The sequence below is a fragment of the Erinaceus europaeus genome, chromosome 11 (assembly GCF_950295315.1).
Source record: "Erinaceus europaeus chromosome 11, mEriEur2.1, whole genome shotgun sequence".
Classification (NCBI taxonomy): domain Eukaryota; kingdom Metazoa; phylum Chordata; class Mammalia; order Eulipotyphla; family Erinaceidae; genus Erinaceus; species Erinaceus europaeus.
The window spans coordinates 98060285-98078333 of NC_080172.1; the positions used below are offsets into that span (position 1 = coordinate 98060285).

Here is an 18049-nt window from a genome sequence, read left to right on the forward strand (position 1 = left end):
ATTAGCTTCTAGCTTTACTTTTCTCCCCCGCGCCCCTCCCACCCCCGTGTCTCTCTCTCTTCCTCCTTTTTTTTCCACCCTTCACACAAATCCTACGTTGGAAAAAATTTAATATGTGAATTGTGAAAGAAGGAAACAGGCTTGACTCCAGTCAGATTTTTGGCCCCAAAATATATGACCATTTTATTAAAAGTAAACATACTTTCAGTGTTCTTCCAAAAAAGAACATAATTTTATGTCTGTACATGAATATATTTTTTTAAAGATTTTACTTATTTATGAGAAACATAGGAGGAGAGAGAAAGAACCAGACATCACTTTGGCACATGTGCTGCCGGGGATCGAACTTGGAACCTCATGCTTGAGAGTCCAAAGCTTTACCACTGCACCATCTCCCGTACCATGTGTACATGAATATTTTAAAGTCCTGAATGATAAAAACAGGTTAAAAAATGCTTTTAGATTTGCTATTTTAAAAGGTTAGAAAAAAGTTGCTCTACTGAGAACCAACATGGTATTTTATGGTGTTTGAAAAAAAAATGCCCCAATTATGTGGAAGGCTATCTTTGAAGAACCTCTAATGTTAATGATGGGTCATTAATAGGCTTAAACTGCGCATTTCAAGTGTACAAGGTAGTATTATGAATTGAACTAATTCGGGACTGGGTATTAGAAGAATTTTAATAAGATGCTGAATACAAGCTACTAAATCATATAACAGTTCTTTCCTTGCCTCTACTGAAATGTGGGAGGGCAGAAGTGTGGGGTGCATTCAAGATTCAACTTCACTCAGAACCCATCACCATGGCAGAGGGAAGCATTGCTGCCAGTGGTCTAATGAATTAGTAATGCCTTACAAGAGGTGCTGAAGACCACCCTCACTCACAGTGGTCCAGCACGCAGAATTCAGGAAGCTGCCAAAGCCTTCAACAAGTGCCAAGCTCGTGTGTGCTTGCATCCAACTTTAATGAGCTACATTTGTCAAGCAAAAGAGGCCCTTTGGTTTGGGAGGTGGCGCAGTAGATAAAGCACTGGACTCTCAAGCATGAGGTCCTGAGTTCAGTCCCTGGTAGCACATGTACCAGAGCGATATCTGGTTCTTTCTCTCTCTCTCCTCCTGTCTTTCTCATAAATAAATAAGTAAATAAAATCTTAAAGAAGAAGCCCTTAAATGACCTCCTAAAGTCATTAGCTACAGCTGCATGGTAGTTAAGGACCGTGACAAAGAATCTCAAGCTAAAAAGTCATAGAAGTATACTTCAGGGCGGATGGAGAGCACACGTTACAGTGCATAAGAACCTAGGATGGAGCCCTGGTCCCCACCTGCAGGGGGAAGCTTTTCAAGTGGTGAAGCAGGGCTACAAGTGTCTGTCTGTCTCCCCCTCACTATCACCCCCTTCCCTCTTGATATCTGACTGTTTCTATTCAATAAATAAAGATAATTAAAAAAAATATAAATAGGGAGGCAGGCGGTAGCGCAGGTGGCGCAAAGTGCAAGGACCTGCATAAGGATCCCGTCAGGAGCCCCCAGCTTCCCACCTGCAGGGGAGTTGCTTCACAGGCTGTGAAGCAGGTCTACAGGTGTCTGTTTTTCTCTCCCTCTCTCTGTCTTCCCCTCCTCTCTCCATTTCTCTCTGTCCTATCCAACAAACAATAATAACTATAACAATAAAACAACCAGAGCAACAAAAGGGAATAAATAAATAAATATTTCAAAAAAAAAAGAAGTATACTTCAAATGCAAGAAATAAGCAAATAAACATTGGCTTTTAGGCTGGAGAACATAATTGTTATGCAAAAGGTTTCATGCCTGAGGTTCTGAGGGCTAGGTTCAGATTCCAGTACCATCATAAACCAGAGTTGAACAGTTTCTGTCTTTCTCTCTGGAGCTCTCTATCATTAAGAATAAAATAAATAAAATAAAATAAAAAAGGTCATATTCTTTAAAAAGTTGGCTCTTGCAGGTTGGCACAACTGGTTGAGCATAAACATTACCAAGCGCAAGGAACCAGATTTCAGCTCCCATCCCTAACAACAGCAGGGGGAGCTTCATGAGTGGTGAAGCAGGTTGGTAAGTGTCTATCTCTCTTCCTCTGTATCTCCCACTCCTCTTGCTGTCTCTCCTTTCCATTTTATTTGACAGGACAGAGAGAAATTAGGTAGGGGAAGTTAAAGAAGGAGCGAGATAGACACCTGCAGACCTGCTTCTCTTGTGAAGTGGCCTCGCTGAAGGTGGGGAGTGGGGCTCAAACCTGGTTCCTTGTGCACAGTACTATGAGTGCTTAATGGGATACGCCACCACCTTGCCCTCCCTTCTCAATTTCTCATCGTCTTAGCAAATAAAATAGATGACAAAAGAGAAAAGAGAGGAGAGGGGAGAAGAGGAGAGAAGAGAGGGAAGAGAGGAAAGAGGAGAGAGAAAAGGAAAGAAAAGTCCTTTGGAACAGGCACTGGGCAACAACACTGGTGACAATAAAAATCAAGAAGACTTTAAAATAGGGTTTTCATGTCTCAAAGCTGGCCTTTTTATTTTTGTTTATTTATTTTTTACCAGAGTGCTGATCAGCTCTGGCTTATGGTTGTGCGGGGGGATTGAACCTGGGACTTCGGAGCCTTAGGCATGAGAGACTATTTGTATAACCATTATGCTATATACCTCCACCCAAAGGTGGCCATTTTATAATTACAAGCTCTATTTTTAAAACATATTTTATTTATTTATTAATGAGAAAAATAGGAGAGAGAGTAAGACATCACTCTGGTACATGTGCTGCCGGGGATTGAACTCTGGACCTCATGCTTGAAAGTCTAATGTTTCATCCACTGTGCCACCTCCCGGACCACCAAGCTCGATTTTATTTATATGAACAACTGCTTAAGTATTTAGAGTGTGCTTAATACTTAGTGAGAATTCCAAGAGCCCTTCCCCACTAGGGAAAGAGAGAGGCAGACTGGGAGTATGGATTGACCTGCCAACACCCATGTTCAGTGGGGAAGCAGTTACAGAAGCCAGACCTTCCACCTTCTGCACCCCATAATGACCTTGGGTCCATACTCCCAGAGGGTTAAAGTATAGGAAAGCTATCAGGGAAGGGGAGGGGATACGGAGTTCTGGTGGTGGGAATTGCGTGAAGTTGTACCCCTCTTATCCTATGGTTTAGTCAGTGTTTCCTTTTTATAAATAAAAAATTAAACAAGAAAAAGAAAAAAATACTTAGTGAGAATTGTATAACTGATACACTTTTATTGTTGTCATTAAATAGCAAGCACTACTCAGCTTCCTTGTCTGGAGATATTTCATTATTACCAATTACTAAATAGAAAAAAAAAAAAAAGACTGATGGCCAAGGTGGGGTGGGCAGGGAGCAAAGTACATGTAACATTATACTCTAGTGTGACTACTGGTATTCTTTAAAGGGTACTGATTATTTTCAGTTCACTTTGCTATTATACTGAGACACTTCAAATGTTTGACCTTTTAACCTGTCACCATTATAGATGCTATCTATATCAGGAAATAAAATTTATGTCTAATACTAATTTTGCAAATTAATTTCTGTGTATCACTGAAACACAGAAAGTATTTTATTCTCTTTTCTGCTGTCAACCATTTGTGGCCAAGATACACAGTTGTTTTCTTTCCTTTCACTTAAAGCCTTTGAGGAAAATCACAAACAAAAATGTGCAGTGATTTATAACACCTTTGTGTAACTATCATGTTGATAAAAATAAATGAAACAATACCAACTTTCTAGAAGGTCCCTTCTCCTTCCTTCCAATCAATACCCCATCTACCTACCCTCCCCAGGTCCTGATGCTTATGCTGATTATAACCAGACTTTTCTTATAGTTTTACCTATGAGGAGTGTGGTCCTCACTATAGTTTAATTTTGCCTGATTCCCCGGGAAGTGGTGTTGTGTAGAAAGCATTGGACTCTCAAGCATGAGGTCCTGATTTGGCCCCCAGCATTGTATATATGCCATAGTGGTGCTCTGGTTTTCTCTCTTCTTCTCTCAGAAATAAATAAATAAATAAATAAATAAATAAATAAATAAATAATTTTAAAGATTAGTTTTGCGTGGTCTGGGAGGTGGTGCAGTGGATAAAATGTTGATTTCTCAAGCATGAAGTCCTGAGTTCAATCCCCGCCAGTCCTTGGCTTTGCGCCACCAGCGCTTAACTTGCTGCGTTACTGCCCGACTTCACTGACATTGTTTTAACAGTAGTTTTTGTTTTGTTTATTTTACTTTACCAGAGCAGTGCTCAGCTCTGGTTTACAGTGGTGCAGGGGATTGAATCTGAGACTTTGTAGCCTCGGACATGAGAGTCTGTTTGCATAAGCATTATGCTATCTCCCCCAAAATTATGAAGGCAAAACTGGCATTTTTCCAGCTTGAGTGTTCTGGTACGTGTGTGATATTGTCTCATTGTTATCTTGAGCTATTTATTTATCTTGGTTACTAAGGCATGTGGTAAAAAGTCTCTAGAAATGTTAGCTAAGGTAAAACTTCTGGCTTTTAATTTTTTGTGTTTCAGACTTTCAGTCCCCAATCAAGAGCTATTATCTTTTAAAAAAAATATTTTAAAATTTCATTAGATGCACAATAGCAGTTAGAGATGTTGCATAATATTCTTTTTTTATACTTTTTATTGCCATATCAAAAAAAAAAAGCAGATGTATCATTTCTCTTCATAATTAAGCTGCCATTCGAGGAATCTTAACAATTACTAAAATAAGAAGTGCAGGCTACAAAGTCAGATTGAGTGAATAAAACTTCTCAGTTCTTTTGAGCCATTTTTCTTTGTTAGATTTTTTTTTTTTCTTTCAAATAGTGAACAACCAAGGTAATGATCTGGATTGACATTGAGTGGCTGGTTACTGTTGAGTGAAGTAAAACAGACTTTTTAACAGCTCGTGGGTAATGTCTGAAAGGTAAAGTGACATAAGATAAACGCTGGTGTTCCATTCTGGAAATAGCAAACGGCATATGGAATAGAGATTTAACTTAATTGACTTGTCATTTGATCTTACTTTAAAAGTATTTCGGCATAAAAAAAAATGATACTGCTTGGATTTCATTTTACATAATTAATACTAACATTGGAAAATATGAAGATCTAATTTTTGAAGGTTGTAAATGTCGATACAATTTTGTAAATAATTAAATTCTCAATGTGTATCTGCGCTTTAAAAAATGTCATATGCACTAAAAACAAAGTAAAAATAAATTCTCTGGACAATTGAATGTCCAAAATATCAGTGGTGTGACTGTTGATAATATAAAACAATTGTATTGTTTTGTTATCAAGTTTGTTGAAAGCATTTGAACTTGTAAAATAACTTATATTAAAAATGAAATGATTTAAGTTCCGGTTTTGTTTCATTTATAGTCATTTAGTAGTAGAAGGATTTTAACTTCATATGTAAAGTTATTATTTAAATTTGGAAAATAACTACTTAGAATGTCAAATAAGATCACACTAAATATAAATTAGGAAAAATGCTAAATGTATGATTATTTTTTATAAATATTTTTTACTCTTATTGTAGTTATTGTTGTTGTCGGTTTTGGATAGGACAGAGAGAAATGGAGCGAGGAGGGGAAGACAGAGAGGGGGAGAGAAAGATAGACACCTGCAGACCTGCTTCACCACTTGTAAAGCGACTCCCCTGCTCGTGGGTGGGGAGCCGGGGCTGGAACAGGGATCCTTCCTCCGATCCTTGTGCTTCGCGTCATGTGCGCTTAACCTGCTGCGCTACCACCCAACTCCCATATGATTATTTATTTATTTTTTTTTTCCCTTTTGTTGCCCTTGTTGTTTTATTGTTGTACTTATTATTGTTGTTGTTGTTGTTGCATAGGACAGAGAGAAATGGAGAGAGGGAGGGGAAGACAGAGAGGAGGAGAGAAAGATAGACACTTGCAGACCTGCTTCACCGCCTGTGAAGCGACTCCCCTGAAGGTGGGGAGCCGGGTTCGAACCGGGATCCTTATGCCGGTCTTTGTGCTTTGCGCCACTTGCGCTTAGCCCGCTGTACTACAGCCCGACTCCCCATATGATTATTTTTTATGTTTGCTAGTAATGATCCTTACACCAGTTACTAGATTTTTTTTACTGTAACTTTTTAATGTATAACCGGATTATATAACCAAGATTCCTGCTTCTTTTTAAAGACAGAAGATTCAACAAGGTTAGCAAATTCAGAGTCAAAATAAGAAACATATGTAAATAATTTATTCATTGAAATTCCATGCTTGTGGTAAATTTTGAAGCATCTCGGTTGCTTTGCTGCAACAGTCACTGCTATAAGTACAGTATATATTTGGAAATGTATTGCTAGTAGATTCCTGGCTATAGTATATGAATATATATACCCTTTTTCCAAAATCTGTGCATTGTTTGTAGGTCACCTATCTGAACATGGCCAGGTTAATTATTTGCAATTATTGAATTTTTAAGCTCTTTATAATTGTACAGCAAGTATATTTGATCCTCAAATAAGAAGAGTAGATATTAAGGGTCTAGACCTGATCTTTTTTTTTTTTAAGTAGGTCTTAAAGATTTGAAACTCAGAGATTTCTTCTCGACTTTAATTGGTCAGCTTATCACAAGTCATATTAAAAAATATTTATTTATTGCCTTTTGTTGCCTTTCTTGTTTTATTGTTGTAGTTATTATTGATGTCGTCATTGTTGGATAGGACAGAGAGAAATGGAGAGAGAAGGGGAAGACAGAGAGGAGGAGAGAAAGATAGACACCTGCAGACCTGCTTCACCGCTTGTGAAGAGACTCCCCTGCAGGTGGGAAGCCGGGGGTTTGAACCGGGATCCTTACACCGGTCCTTGCTCTTTGCTCCACCTGCACTTAACCCGCTGCGCTACCGCCCGATTCCCTACAAGTCCTATTTTATATTAATAAGTAAAAAAAAATTGAATGTGCTTATTAGTTATCCCAGTCTGAGCAAGGCCACTTACAATGTAATCTCTAGTCTAAGCTATTTTTGGCACTTGCTCACTCTACTATATAAAGCAGAAAATTAAACTATAGTTATATACCAATTTATTATATATGCTAAAGCCTTTTAAATATAAAATTAAGTTTAATTCCTTTTAATTTCTAATATTTATTTAATTTTACCAGAGCACACTGCTCTGCTCTGACTTATGGTGGTGGTGGGGACTGAACCTGGGACCTCAGGATTTCAAGCATGAAAAGTCTTTTACATAATTACAATGCTATCTTTCTGAACTGCTTAATTCTCTTTAATTTTTCTTTAAGTTTTTTTATTATTATCTTTATTTATTGAATAGAGACAGCCAGGAATCTATCAGGTAGGGGAGATAGAAAGAGAGAGTGAAAGAGATACACCTACAGCCCTGCTTCACCACTTGCGAAGGTTTCCCCCTGCAGGTGGGGACTAAGGGCTCAAACCTGGGTCCTTGAGCACTGTACCATGTGTGCTCAACCAGATGTCTTTAAGGGTTTTTGTTTGTTTGTTTTTGTTTTTTACTTATGAGAGAGAGAGAGAGAACTAGAGCCTCACTCTAACATATGCAGTTCTGGGGATAGAACTTGGGACCACATGCTTGAGAGTCTAACAATATCTAGTACACCACCTCCTGGCCCACTTAATCCCTTCTTAATTAAAAAAATGAGTATCTGCTTTATCTCTCTTCTCTACCTGGCAGTATTAAAGAATCAGTTAAATACCAAGTAAACCTTGAGAATTTTGTCAGATTTCATATCAATTTGATTTGTATCATCTTTTATATTTCAGTAGTCTAAATACTGAAATAAAAATAGTTATCTAATATGAAATATGGCAATAATAAGGAATAGCAACATCTAATCTTTTTATCATTTCACTTTTAAGATAAAGATACAGATATGACCATGAAGGGGAATGTGGATGACTTTGGTCTACGAGACACCTTGAGCACTGCATCAACTGATTCCTTCGCTTCAGCTGCAGAGGTAGGACATGCTTGGCCTTTATGAGGATTTCTCATTCTTTGCTTGCTTGCTTGTTTTAACTAAAGAGGGCAGTTTTGCCATCGTGCTGTAATTCATTTTAGTGGCCATTTATTTAGCATATAGTATGGGGGGTGTATACCAGGATACAAAGATGAATATAACATAAATTAAGTTTTCACAGCAGCTAGTTGTTTCTCTAGAGAGTTGGACATAAACACACATACATACATTAGATTGTTATTTCACTTATTTTGAGTTATGGATAAGACATTTAGGTGTCTTTGTTATTATTTTTAAATTTATTTTTAAAATTATCTTTATTTACGTATGGGATAGAGACAGCCAGAAATCGAGAGGGAAGGGGGAGATAGAGAGGTAGACAGTGAGACACCTGTAACCCTGCTTTACCACTTGCAAAGCTTTCCCCCCAGCAGGTGGGGTCCAGGGACTTGAATATGGGTACTTCTGCATTGTAACATGTGTACCCAACCAGGTATGCCACCACCCGGCCCCCTTTATTATGATTTTTACAAAACATTTTATTTATTTATTTTGAAGAGGACAGAGAGAAATGGAGAAGGAAGGGAGAGGTGGGGGAGAGAGAGAGACAGACAGACTCCTGTAGCACTACTTTAGCACTCGTGAAGCTCCCCCTCCAGATGGGGACTAGGGGGTTTGAACCTGGGTCCTTGTGCATGATAACATGTGTGCTCAGTTGGGTGTGCCACTGCCCAGCCTCTGATTTTTTTCATAAATTTTATATTTCTTTCATAAAACAGAGGAATGGAGAAAGAAAGAAAGAGAGAGAGAGAGAGAGAGAAGCTGACTGACCAGAGCCTCACTCTGATGTGTGTGCTGGGGATTGAACTCAGGACATTATGCATTCAAGTCCTGCACCCCACCTGCTAAGCCATCTCCCTGTATGCAATGCATTTAGATATCTTAACAAAAGACAATTTACTTTATATCAGGGACTTGAAAACATTCATATTTTAAAAATCAGAATTTATACTTCTAGATAGTTTTTCCAAGTGATCGGATTCAAAAGATTGATTTGCTAAAAAGTTCACTGTGGTGCTGACTGAATAGCTCACCTGGGTAGTGTACTGCTTTGCCATGAGCACAAGCCAGCCTGGAGCCCAGCCTCAATCGCATTGAAGGAAACGTTGGTGTTGTAGTTGCGTCTCTCTCTCTACTTTTTTTGTTTTTTTTGATCAAGAGGGAGAGAGAGAAACAGATAGAAAAGAGGCATTTCAGCACTGTCCCACTATTGCTGAAGCTTCTTTGCATGGTGCTCTCAGGTGGCAACCAGAGACTCAAGCCTGGGTCCTAACACGTGGCAAAGTGTGTGCTTCACCTGGTGACTCATTTCCCAGCTCCCATTTGTTCTAATTTGATAATTTATTCCTATGTTTCTGCACTACCAGGACCTTGTGCATGCATGATTGCACCGCTCTTGAACTGGTTAAATTTATTATTATTATTATTGGGAGTCAGGCGGTAGTGCAGCGGGTTAAGCGCACGTGGATCAAAGCGCAAGCACCGCATAAGGTTCCAGATTCCAGCCCCCGACTCCCCACCTGCAGGGGAGTCGCTTCACAAGTGGTGAAGCAGGTCTGCAGGTGTCTTATCTTTCTCTTCCCCTCTCTGTCTTCCCCTCCTCTCTCCATTTCTCTGTCCTATCCAACAACAATGACATCAGTAATAACTACAACAATAAAACAACAAGGGCAACAAAAAAGGAATAAATAAATATTTTTTAAAAAATCATTATTATTATTGATTTTTTGTCTCCAGGGTTATCGATGGGGCTTGGTGCCTACACCATGAATCCACTGTGCCTGGAGGCCATTTTTCCCCGTTTTTGTTGCCCTTGTTGTATATATTGTTATTGTTGTCATCGATGTTGTTGTTGGATAGGACAGAGAGAAGTTGAGAGAGGTGGAGAGATAGAATGGGGGGAGAGAAAGCTAGACACCTGCAGACCTGCTTCACCTCTTGTGAGGCCACCCCCCCTGCAAGTGGGGAGCCGGGGCCTTGAACTGGGATCCTTACGCTGGTCCTAATGCTTCGTACCATGTGTGCTCAACCGCCCGACCCCCCGAAATTATTTTTTATTTTATTTTTAATTAGAGACAGAGAGGAGGTGTTGCAAAGCGACCTCCTGCAGTTGGGGAGGCGGGGGCTCAAACCCGGATCCTTACACCGGCCCTTGAGCCTTGCGCCACGTGCACTCAACCCGCTGCTCCACGGCCTGACTCCCTATTTATTAGTCCCAACAACACTTCTTTATCATCCAGGAAGTTTCAGCCAATGCCAGTGTCACGGTGCTCTTGTATAATGCTGAAGCTTGAAGCTGGGACTTTGAACTTGATGAACTTTCTCCCAACTATTTACTTGTTTAACTATTTATTATTAATTGTTTTTTTTATTTATTTATGGCTAGTACTAGGTTCCAAGACTGTAAAATGACGGTATACAGTTCCATACCACACCCAGCACCAAAGTTCTGTATCCCACCTCTCAAAGATAATCACCCGAGTTCTCACAAGTCTTAGAAACAATTTACTTGCTTCTGTTGGCTCTTTTTTTTTCTTTCAAGTTCATATGAATCAGATCTCTAGATTCCACATATGCGTGAATCCATCTGGTAATTGTCTTTCATCTCTTTACCAAGCACAATCAGTTCTATGCATTTGGTCCCAAAGGATGCAATGTCATCTTTTTTGATTGCAGAGTAAAGTATTCCATGGAATATATATATTCCATAACTTCTTTAGACAGTCATCTGTTAATGGGCATTTAGATTGAAATACATGAAGGTGCCTGGTTGAACATCCAAATCTATGATCCATTTGGAGTTTACTTTTGTGAATGGTAAAAAATGTAGTGGTCGGAGCCAGGTTCCAGTCCCAGGTCACCACTTACTTGCAGACAGCTTTGCAAGTGGTGAAGCAGGTCTACAGGTGTCTATCTTTCTCTCCCCCTCTGCCTTCCCCTCCTCTCTCCATTTCTCTCTGTCCTATCTAACAACAACAGCTATGACAACAATAACAGCTACAACAAGCACAACAACAAGGGCAACAAAATGGGAAAGATGGCCTCCACGAGCAGTGGATTCGTGGTGCAGGAACCGAGCCCCAGCAATGGCCCTGGAGGCAATAAACAAACAAACAAACAAACAAAAGTTTTGAGTGGGGGTGGGGGGGTGGGGTCGTGGTAGATACCATAATGGTTATACAGGGGACTCTCATACCTGAAGCTCCAAAGTTCACTCCCCTGCACCACCATAAACCAGAGCTGAGCAGTGCTCTGATTGGTTAAAAAAAAAACAAAACTACAAAGTTTTGCCCTGTTAAAAATGCTTATGGGAAGCAAAATGCACAAAGGACTTAAGAAACATCCTAGAAGTGCTTCTAAGTATGCAAATGAATGATCTCAAAATGTGAATGTTGTAAAACAAGTTCTTTTCCAAGAGATGCTAAATTATTTTTAATTGCACTTACTACATGCCAAATTCCAAATGTTAAATCAGGGAAAGCTATTTTAATGAAAAAAATTAGTAGGAAAATATGATCAGAACTCTGGGAAGTTTTGCAGTTTGTGACCATTTAAAAGCTTTATTCAGAATTACTCGAAAGACTTCTTGCCTATTTATATTAAAACAAGTCTTGGCATAGGCTTTTCTCTAAGCCAGCTCAATCATCTGTGAAAGTGATTAACAAGATTTTCCTATATAAGTGGTACCAGTTGGTGACTCCAGGTGGTGGCTCATCTGGTTAAGTACACACTTTATCATGCACAATGACCCAAGTTCAAACCCCTGGTCCCCACCTGCAGGGGGAAAAAGCTTCACAAGTGGTGACACAGATCTGCAGGTGTCTCTCTGTCTCTTTCCCTCCTTAACTCGCCTCCTCTCTCAATTTCTCTCTGTCTCTACCCACTAATAAATAAATAAAAATATTTAAAAAGGAAAGTGGTACCAGTTGTACAACTCTGTGGATATAGTGAAAACCACTGAACTGTACATTTTTAAAAAGTGCATTTTAATGTTTTGGAATAATATCTAAAGAAAGCTTTTTTCTTGTTTTCTCACGAGGAAAACAAGTACCAGTTAGAACCTGACACCTGCATGGTTCCACTATTTCCCCACAGCCAAGTTTCCCTTTTTTCTTTTGTTTTAATAAGGGGTGAGAGACAAAGAAAGAAGTAAAGGGAGAGAGAAAAAGAAAAAGAGACCAAAAGAGAGAGAGAAAGACAGAGACAGAGAGAGAGAGAGAGAGGGAGAGACTTGTCTCGTCGCTTATGAAGCTTCTACCTGCAGGTGGGGAAGGGGCTTGAACCTGCAGTACTTGTTTCATCGCTCATGAAGCTTCTCCCCTGGATCCTTGCACATGGTAACATGTGTACTTACCCAGTTATGCCACCTCCAGGTCCCCCCAATTTTATTTCTTACAATTCAGATACTTCTATCTATTGAAGTATTTAAATAGAAACTTGGAGAATGCTATCCACTTCTCTTACCTGATAGCACGTAGTTATAAGAATCAAAGTAGTACACTGATAATAATATACAAAGTGACAAGGACAAATATTTACAATAACTGTACTTAGAACAAGAGGGTGATAGGGGGCCAGGTGGTGGCACACTTGGTTAAGCTCACACATTACAGTGTGAGAGGATTCTGGTTCAAGCCCCCCCAGTCCCGACCTGCAGGGGGAAAGTTTCACAAGTGGTGAAGCAGTGCTGCAGGTGTGTCTGTCTTTCTCCTCCTCTATCTTCCTCTCCTCTCTGAATTTCTTTCTGTCTCCATCCAAAATAAATAAATAAATAAATTTAAAAAGAAAAAGAGGATGATAGCTACCATTTAAAATATCTCTTACTTCCTCTGCAGTCATTTTTTTCCTCTATCTTGAGCTTTTATTTCTTATGAAAAAGTTACCAGAGCACCATTGTATCATATGTGTGCTCTGTTACATGTGGTGCTGGGAATCAAACCCAGAACCTCACACGTGCAAAGGGATATGTTTTGCAGCTTGGTTGTTGTTATTCTTATACTGATGTTTTTCTTCTCAAATTTGAATGGTTGCTTGGTAAATGAATTGCATTGTGCTTTGTTGTTGTTTTTATAGTGTGTGTGTGTCTGTGTGACTGTGTGTGTGAGTGTGTGTGTATGACTGTGTGTGTGTGTGTGTGTGTGTGTGTGTGTGTGTGTGTGTGTGTGTGTGGTGCTGTTTTGTTTCTCCTATGAATAGGTGATGGGAAAGCTAGTGGACTCTCGTTTACTTCAGTGAAGTGTGTTAATTGGCAGCATTTTCTTAGCTTCATAGGCAGAAAGTACTTTTAAAAAATATATTTATTCCCTTTCGTTGCCCTTGTTTTATTGTTGTTGTTGTTATTGATGTCGTCTTTGTTGGATAGGACAGAGAGAAATAGAGAGAGGAGGGGAAGACAGAGAGGGGCAGAGAAGCTACTCCCCTGCAGGTGGGGAGCCAGGGGCTCAAACCCAGATCCTTACGCAGTCCTTGCGCTTTGCGCCACTTGGGCTTAACCTGCTGCACTACCGCCCGACTCCCAAGATAGTACTTTTATACAAAATTAAGATGACCTTATGGGGCTTTGGTGCTCCCAACCTACAGGTGGGATGCTTCAAGAGCTGTGAAGCAGGTCTACAGGTGTCTATCTTGCTCTCTCCCTCTCTATCTCTTCTCCCCTCTCAATTTCTCTGTCATATCAAATACAATAAAAAAGAGGGGAGGAGAAGGGGAGAGTGGTCACTGGGAGTGATGGATTCATTTTGCTTGCAGTGAACTCCAGCCTTAATGCTGGTGACAATAAAAAAAATAAGGACCTCACTAACTTAGTGAGAACTGTAGTGGTTATTGTTAGGGAAAGGGTGGTGTAGAACTATAGCCATCTTGTTTTAGTTTTTTTTTTTTTTTTTTTGGTTTTTGTTTTGCTTTTTTGCCTCCAGGGTTATCGCTGGGGCTAAGTGCCAGCACTTCGAATCCACTGCACTTGGTGGCCATTTTTATCGGTTAGCACAGAGAGAAATTGAGAGAGAAGGGGAAGAAGGTACAGAGGGGAGAGAAAGATACCTGCAGATCTGCTTCACTGCTTGTGAAGAGACACCCCTGAAGGTGGGGAGCTGGGGGTTCGAACTCAGATCCTTCTTCATCCCCTTGCGCTTCGTGCTATGTGCACTTAACACAGTGTGCTACTGCCCGACCCTCTTGTTTTATAATCTTGTAATCCACTATTAAATCACTTCTTCTTCTTCTAGCGTTTGCCCTTCTTCCGTAGCCAGTCAACAGCGTCAGGTTGAGCCTGATGTAAAGTTTCGAGACCTCCTTTGAATCTGGAGAGGTGGCAGTCGTTGACTATGTGGGTCATAGTCTGTCTGTAGCTGCAGGGGGCAGTTCGGGTCCTCTCTGGCTCCTAATAAAATTTAACAAAAAAAAAGTGGGGGGGGCAGGTAGTGGCGCACCTGGTTGAGCGCACATGCTACAATGCCTAAGGACCCAGGTTCAAGCCCTGGTCCTCACCTGCAGGGGGAAAGCTTTGCAAGTGGTGAAGCAGTGTTACAGGTGTCTCTTTTTCTCTCTCCCTCTCTATCATCCCCTCCCCTCTTGATTTCTGGTTGTCTCTAGCCAATAAATAAATGAGGATTTAAAAAATTTTTTTTTAAACAAGAAGACCTTACTCTAAGAGGTCTGTATAGCACTGAGCATGACAAACTTATTCTCCCTAGGCAGTGCAAATTATGTCTAAAGAAGTATTCTCTGGTTGACCATGTTTTTCTGCAAGTTGCCTTCCTATTTCAGAGTTAGAGAGAAGGGACAGAGAATAGAATGAAATGTGGTATTGCTGTGGTTGTTTGGACATAAACTTTCATTTCCTATTTCAGCTTCAGTCCAGCCCCCATACATGCAGACCGGAAGTCTTTAAGTATATAACTGTAAACATTTGTTAGGCAGCGTTTCTGAGAGTTAAGTATTTGGAAGTGACTTATTTTAGTAGTTTTGGTTTAAGATTTTTTTGTGTGTGGGGTGGGGATGGGACTTGGGGGAGTGGATATAGCATAATGGTTACGCAGACTCTCTCGTGCCTGAGGCTTCAAAACCCCAGGTTCAATCCTCATACCACCACAGGTGAGCCTTGCTTTGGTTTTAAAAAAAAGTCTTTTGTGCAACTATAGTCATGGGTGTGGACTGGGAGTACTGTCACCTGAAGACTTGACTAGAGCTAGAGAATCTGCTCCCAAATTATCTCAATTTTAGTTTTGCCTTTTAGCAGAAAACCTAAGTTGCTCACTTACCACATGGACCTTTAAATAGAACTGCCAGATAATTTTCCTAACAGACATCTGGCTCCTTCCAGAGAAAAGTGATCTGTGAGAGTGAGGTGGACTGTAATGGTCTAGTCAAAAACACACAATCTTACCATTTCTACAATAGGCTGTTGATTATGTTAGTTAACCTTACCCGGTGTGGAATGAGGTATCAGTACTAGGCAGATCCACAGAGGGCCATTTTGCATGTTGTTTATTGTGTTTTTTTTTGTCACCCCCTTTATTTATTTACACATATTTTTACATATGATTTTATTTACATATTATTTACGTACAAGCTTTGCGAGTGGTGAAGCAGTGTTGTAGGTGTTTCTTTGTCTCTTTCCCTCTCTATCACCCCCCCTATTGATTTCTGGCTGTCTCTATCCAATAAATAAATAAAGATAAAATAAATTTTTTTTGTTTTGGGGAGTCAGGCGGTAGTGTAGTGAGTTAAGCGCCCGTGGTGTGAAGCACAAGGGCCAGCTTAAGGATCCCGGTTCAAGCCCCCAGCTCCCCACCTGCAGGGGAGTCGCTTCACAGACGGTGAAGCAGGTCTGCAGGTGTCTCTCTTTCTCACCCCCTCTCTGTCTTCCCCTCCTCTCTCCATTTCTCTCTGTCCTATCTAACAACGATGGCATTGATAACAATAATAATAACTACAACAACAAATTTTTAAAAAGGGCAACAAAAGAGAAAATAAATAAAATTTTAAAATATTAAAAAATTTTTTAAAATCTATTTTTAACAAGAAGATCTTACTCTCAGAGGTCTATATAACACCGAACATGGCAAACTTATTCTCCCTAGGCAGTTTAAATTATGTTTAAAGAAATAATCTCTGGTTGACAATGTTTTTCTGCAAGTTTCCATATATATAGTGAGGGGGGTAAACAGTGAAATAGTGAAAGAGACCACAGCAACAAAGCTTTCTTCAGTGCAGTGAGAGCTGGACTTGAATCCGGCTCACTTGCACAGCAGCACACAGTTTACTTCCTTTTTTTTAAAAAAATATATTTTTATTTATTTATTCCCTTTTGTTGCCCCTGTTGTTTTATTATTGTACTTGCTGTTGTTATTGATGTCATCGTTGTTGGATAGGACAGAGAGAAATGGAGAGAGGAGGGGAAGACAGAGAGGAGGAGAGAAAGACAGACACCTGCAGACCTGCCTCACTTGTGAAGTGATTCCCCTGCAGGTGGGGAGCCTGGGGCTTGAACCAGGATCCTTAAGTTGGTCCTTGTGCTTCGCGCCATGTGCACTTAATCCGCTGCGCTACCGCCCGACTCCCAGTTTATTTCCTTTTAAAAATCATTTTCTGTTAGTGAAATGTGGAATACAGTTATCCTACATTCTCTTTTCTTCCCCCAATTTTGAAAACTGTTTTTATTTCTTTTTTAAAAAATTGCTATTATCTTTATTTATTTATTGGATAGAGACCATCAGAAACCGAGAGGGTAGGGGTGATAGGGAGAGAGACACCTGTAGACTTGCTTCACCACTTGTGAAGCCTTCCCGCTGCTGCAAGCAGGGTCCGGGGGCTTGAACCTGTGGTTTTTATGCATTATAACATGTACGTTCAACCAGGTACCTATTTTTGTTTCTTTATTATTTTATAGAGACAGAAATTGAGAAAGGAGGAGGAGGTAGAGTAGGAAAGAGACAGAAAGACACACCTGCAGCTCTGCTTCACTACCTGTGAAGTGTTCCCCCTGCAGGCAGGCACCAGGGCTTGAACCTAGGTCCTTGTGCACTATAATGTGCGCCCTTAACCAGGTGCATGTATGGCATTGTACATTCTCAACTGCAGGTATTTTTTTTTTTTTAATTTATGACTTCGTGTATATGTTTTAAGAAAATGTTAAACCTTTAAAAAAAGATTTTGGTGGGAGTTGGGCTGTAGCGCAGTGGGTTAAGTGCACGTGGCGTGAAGCGCAAGGACTGGTGCAAGGACCGGCCTAAGGATACTGGTTCAAGGCCCCAGCACCCCACCTTCAGGGGAGTTATTTCACAGGCAGTGAAGCAAGTCTGCAGGTGTATTGTCTTTCTCTCCTCCTGTCTTCCCCTCCTCTCTCCATTTCTTTCTATGCTATCTAAACAACAACAATAATAACTACAACAACAACAACAATAACCACAACAAAAACAACAAGGGCAACAAAAGGGAAAATAAATAAATAATTTTTTTTAAGGAATTAAAAAAATGAAAAAGATTTTGGTTATCTTAGAGCCAGGCAGTGGTGCTGGACCCAGTTAAGGGCCCTCGTCACCTTACCTGCAGAGGGCAAGCTTCACAAGTAAGAAATAGTGCTGTAGGTGTCTCTTTTTCTTTCCTTCTCTATTTCCCCCTTCCCTCTCATTCTCTCTCTTTTAATCCAATAATATAAAAAAATTAATGTTACATCCTATAAAATACATTACGAATTAAACTTTAGTTATTTGCAAGTGCTGGTGGTGACACATTTGGTAAAGCTTGCAGGATACAATGAACACAGTGACCCAGGTTCAAGCCTCTCGCCTCCATCTGTAGAGGAAATGCTTCTCTGTTTGTCTCTCCTCTCCCCCGCTTCCTTCTCAGTTTCTTTTCTTTTCTTTTTTTCATAGTGATTTACAAAATTAATAAGATAACAGGGGTACAATTCCACACCTTTCTCACCACTAGACTTCTGTGTTCTGATTCCCACCACTGGAAAATGCAGTAGTTCTCCCAGGATCACAGATATGGGTTGACTATTGTTTC

At 40.1% G+C, this 18049-nt stretch overlaps 1 protein-coding gene across 6 annotated transcripts in view; it reads left to right on the plus strand.

The window, feature by feature from the left end:
* Positions 1 to 18049, plus strand: part of MIGA1 (mitoguardin 1) — a 100054-nt gene that overhangs the window by 36934 nt on the left and 45071 nt on the right. For all 6 annotated transcript variants that reach the window (XM_060202198.1, XM_016192989.2, XM_060202197.1 and 3 more), the window contains one exon: positions 7878 to 7978. In XM_060202198.1, coding sequence (XP_060058181.1) covers positions 7878 to 7978 — 101 coding nt within the window. The remainder of the gene's footprint in view (positions 1 to 7877; positions 7979 to 18049) is intronic.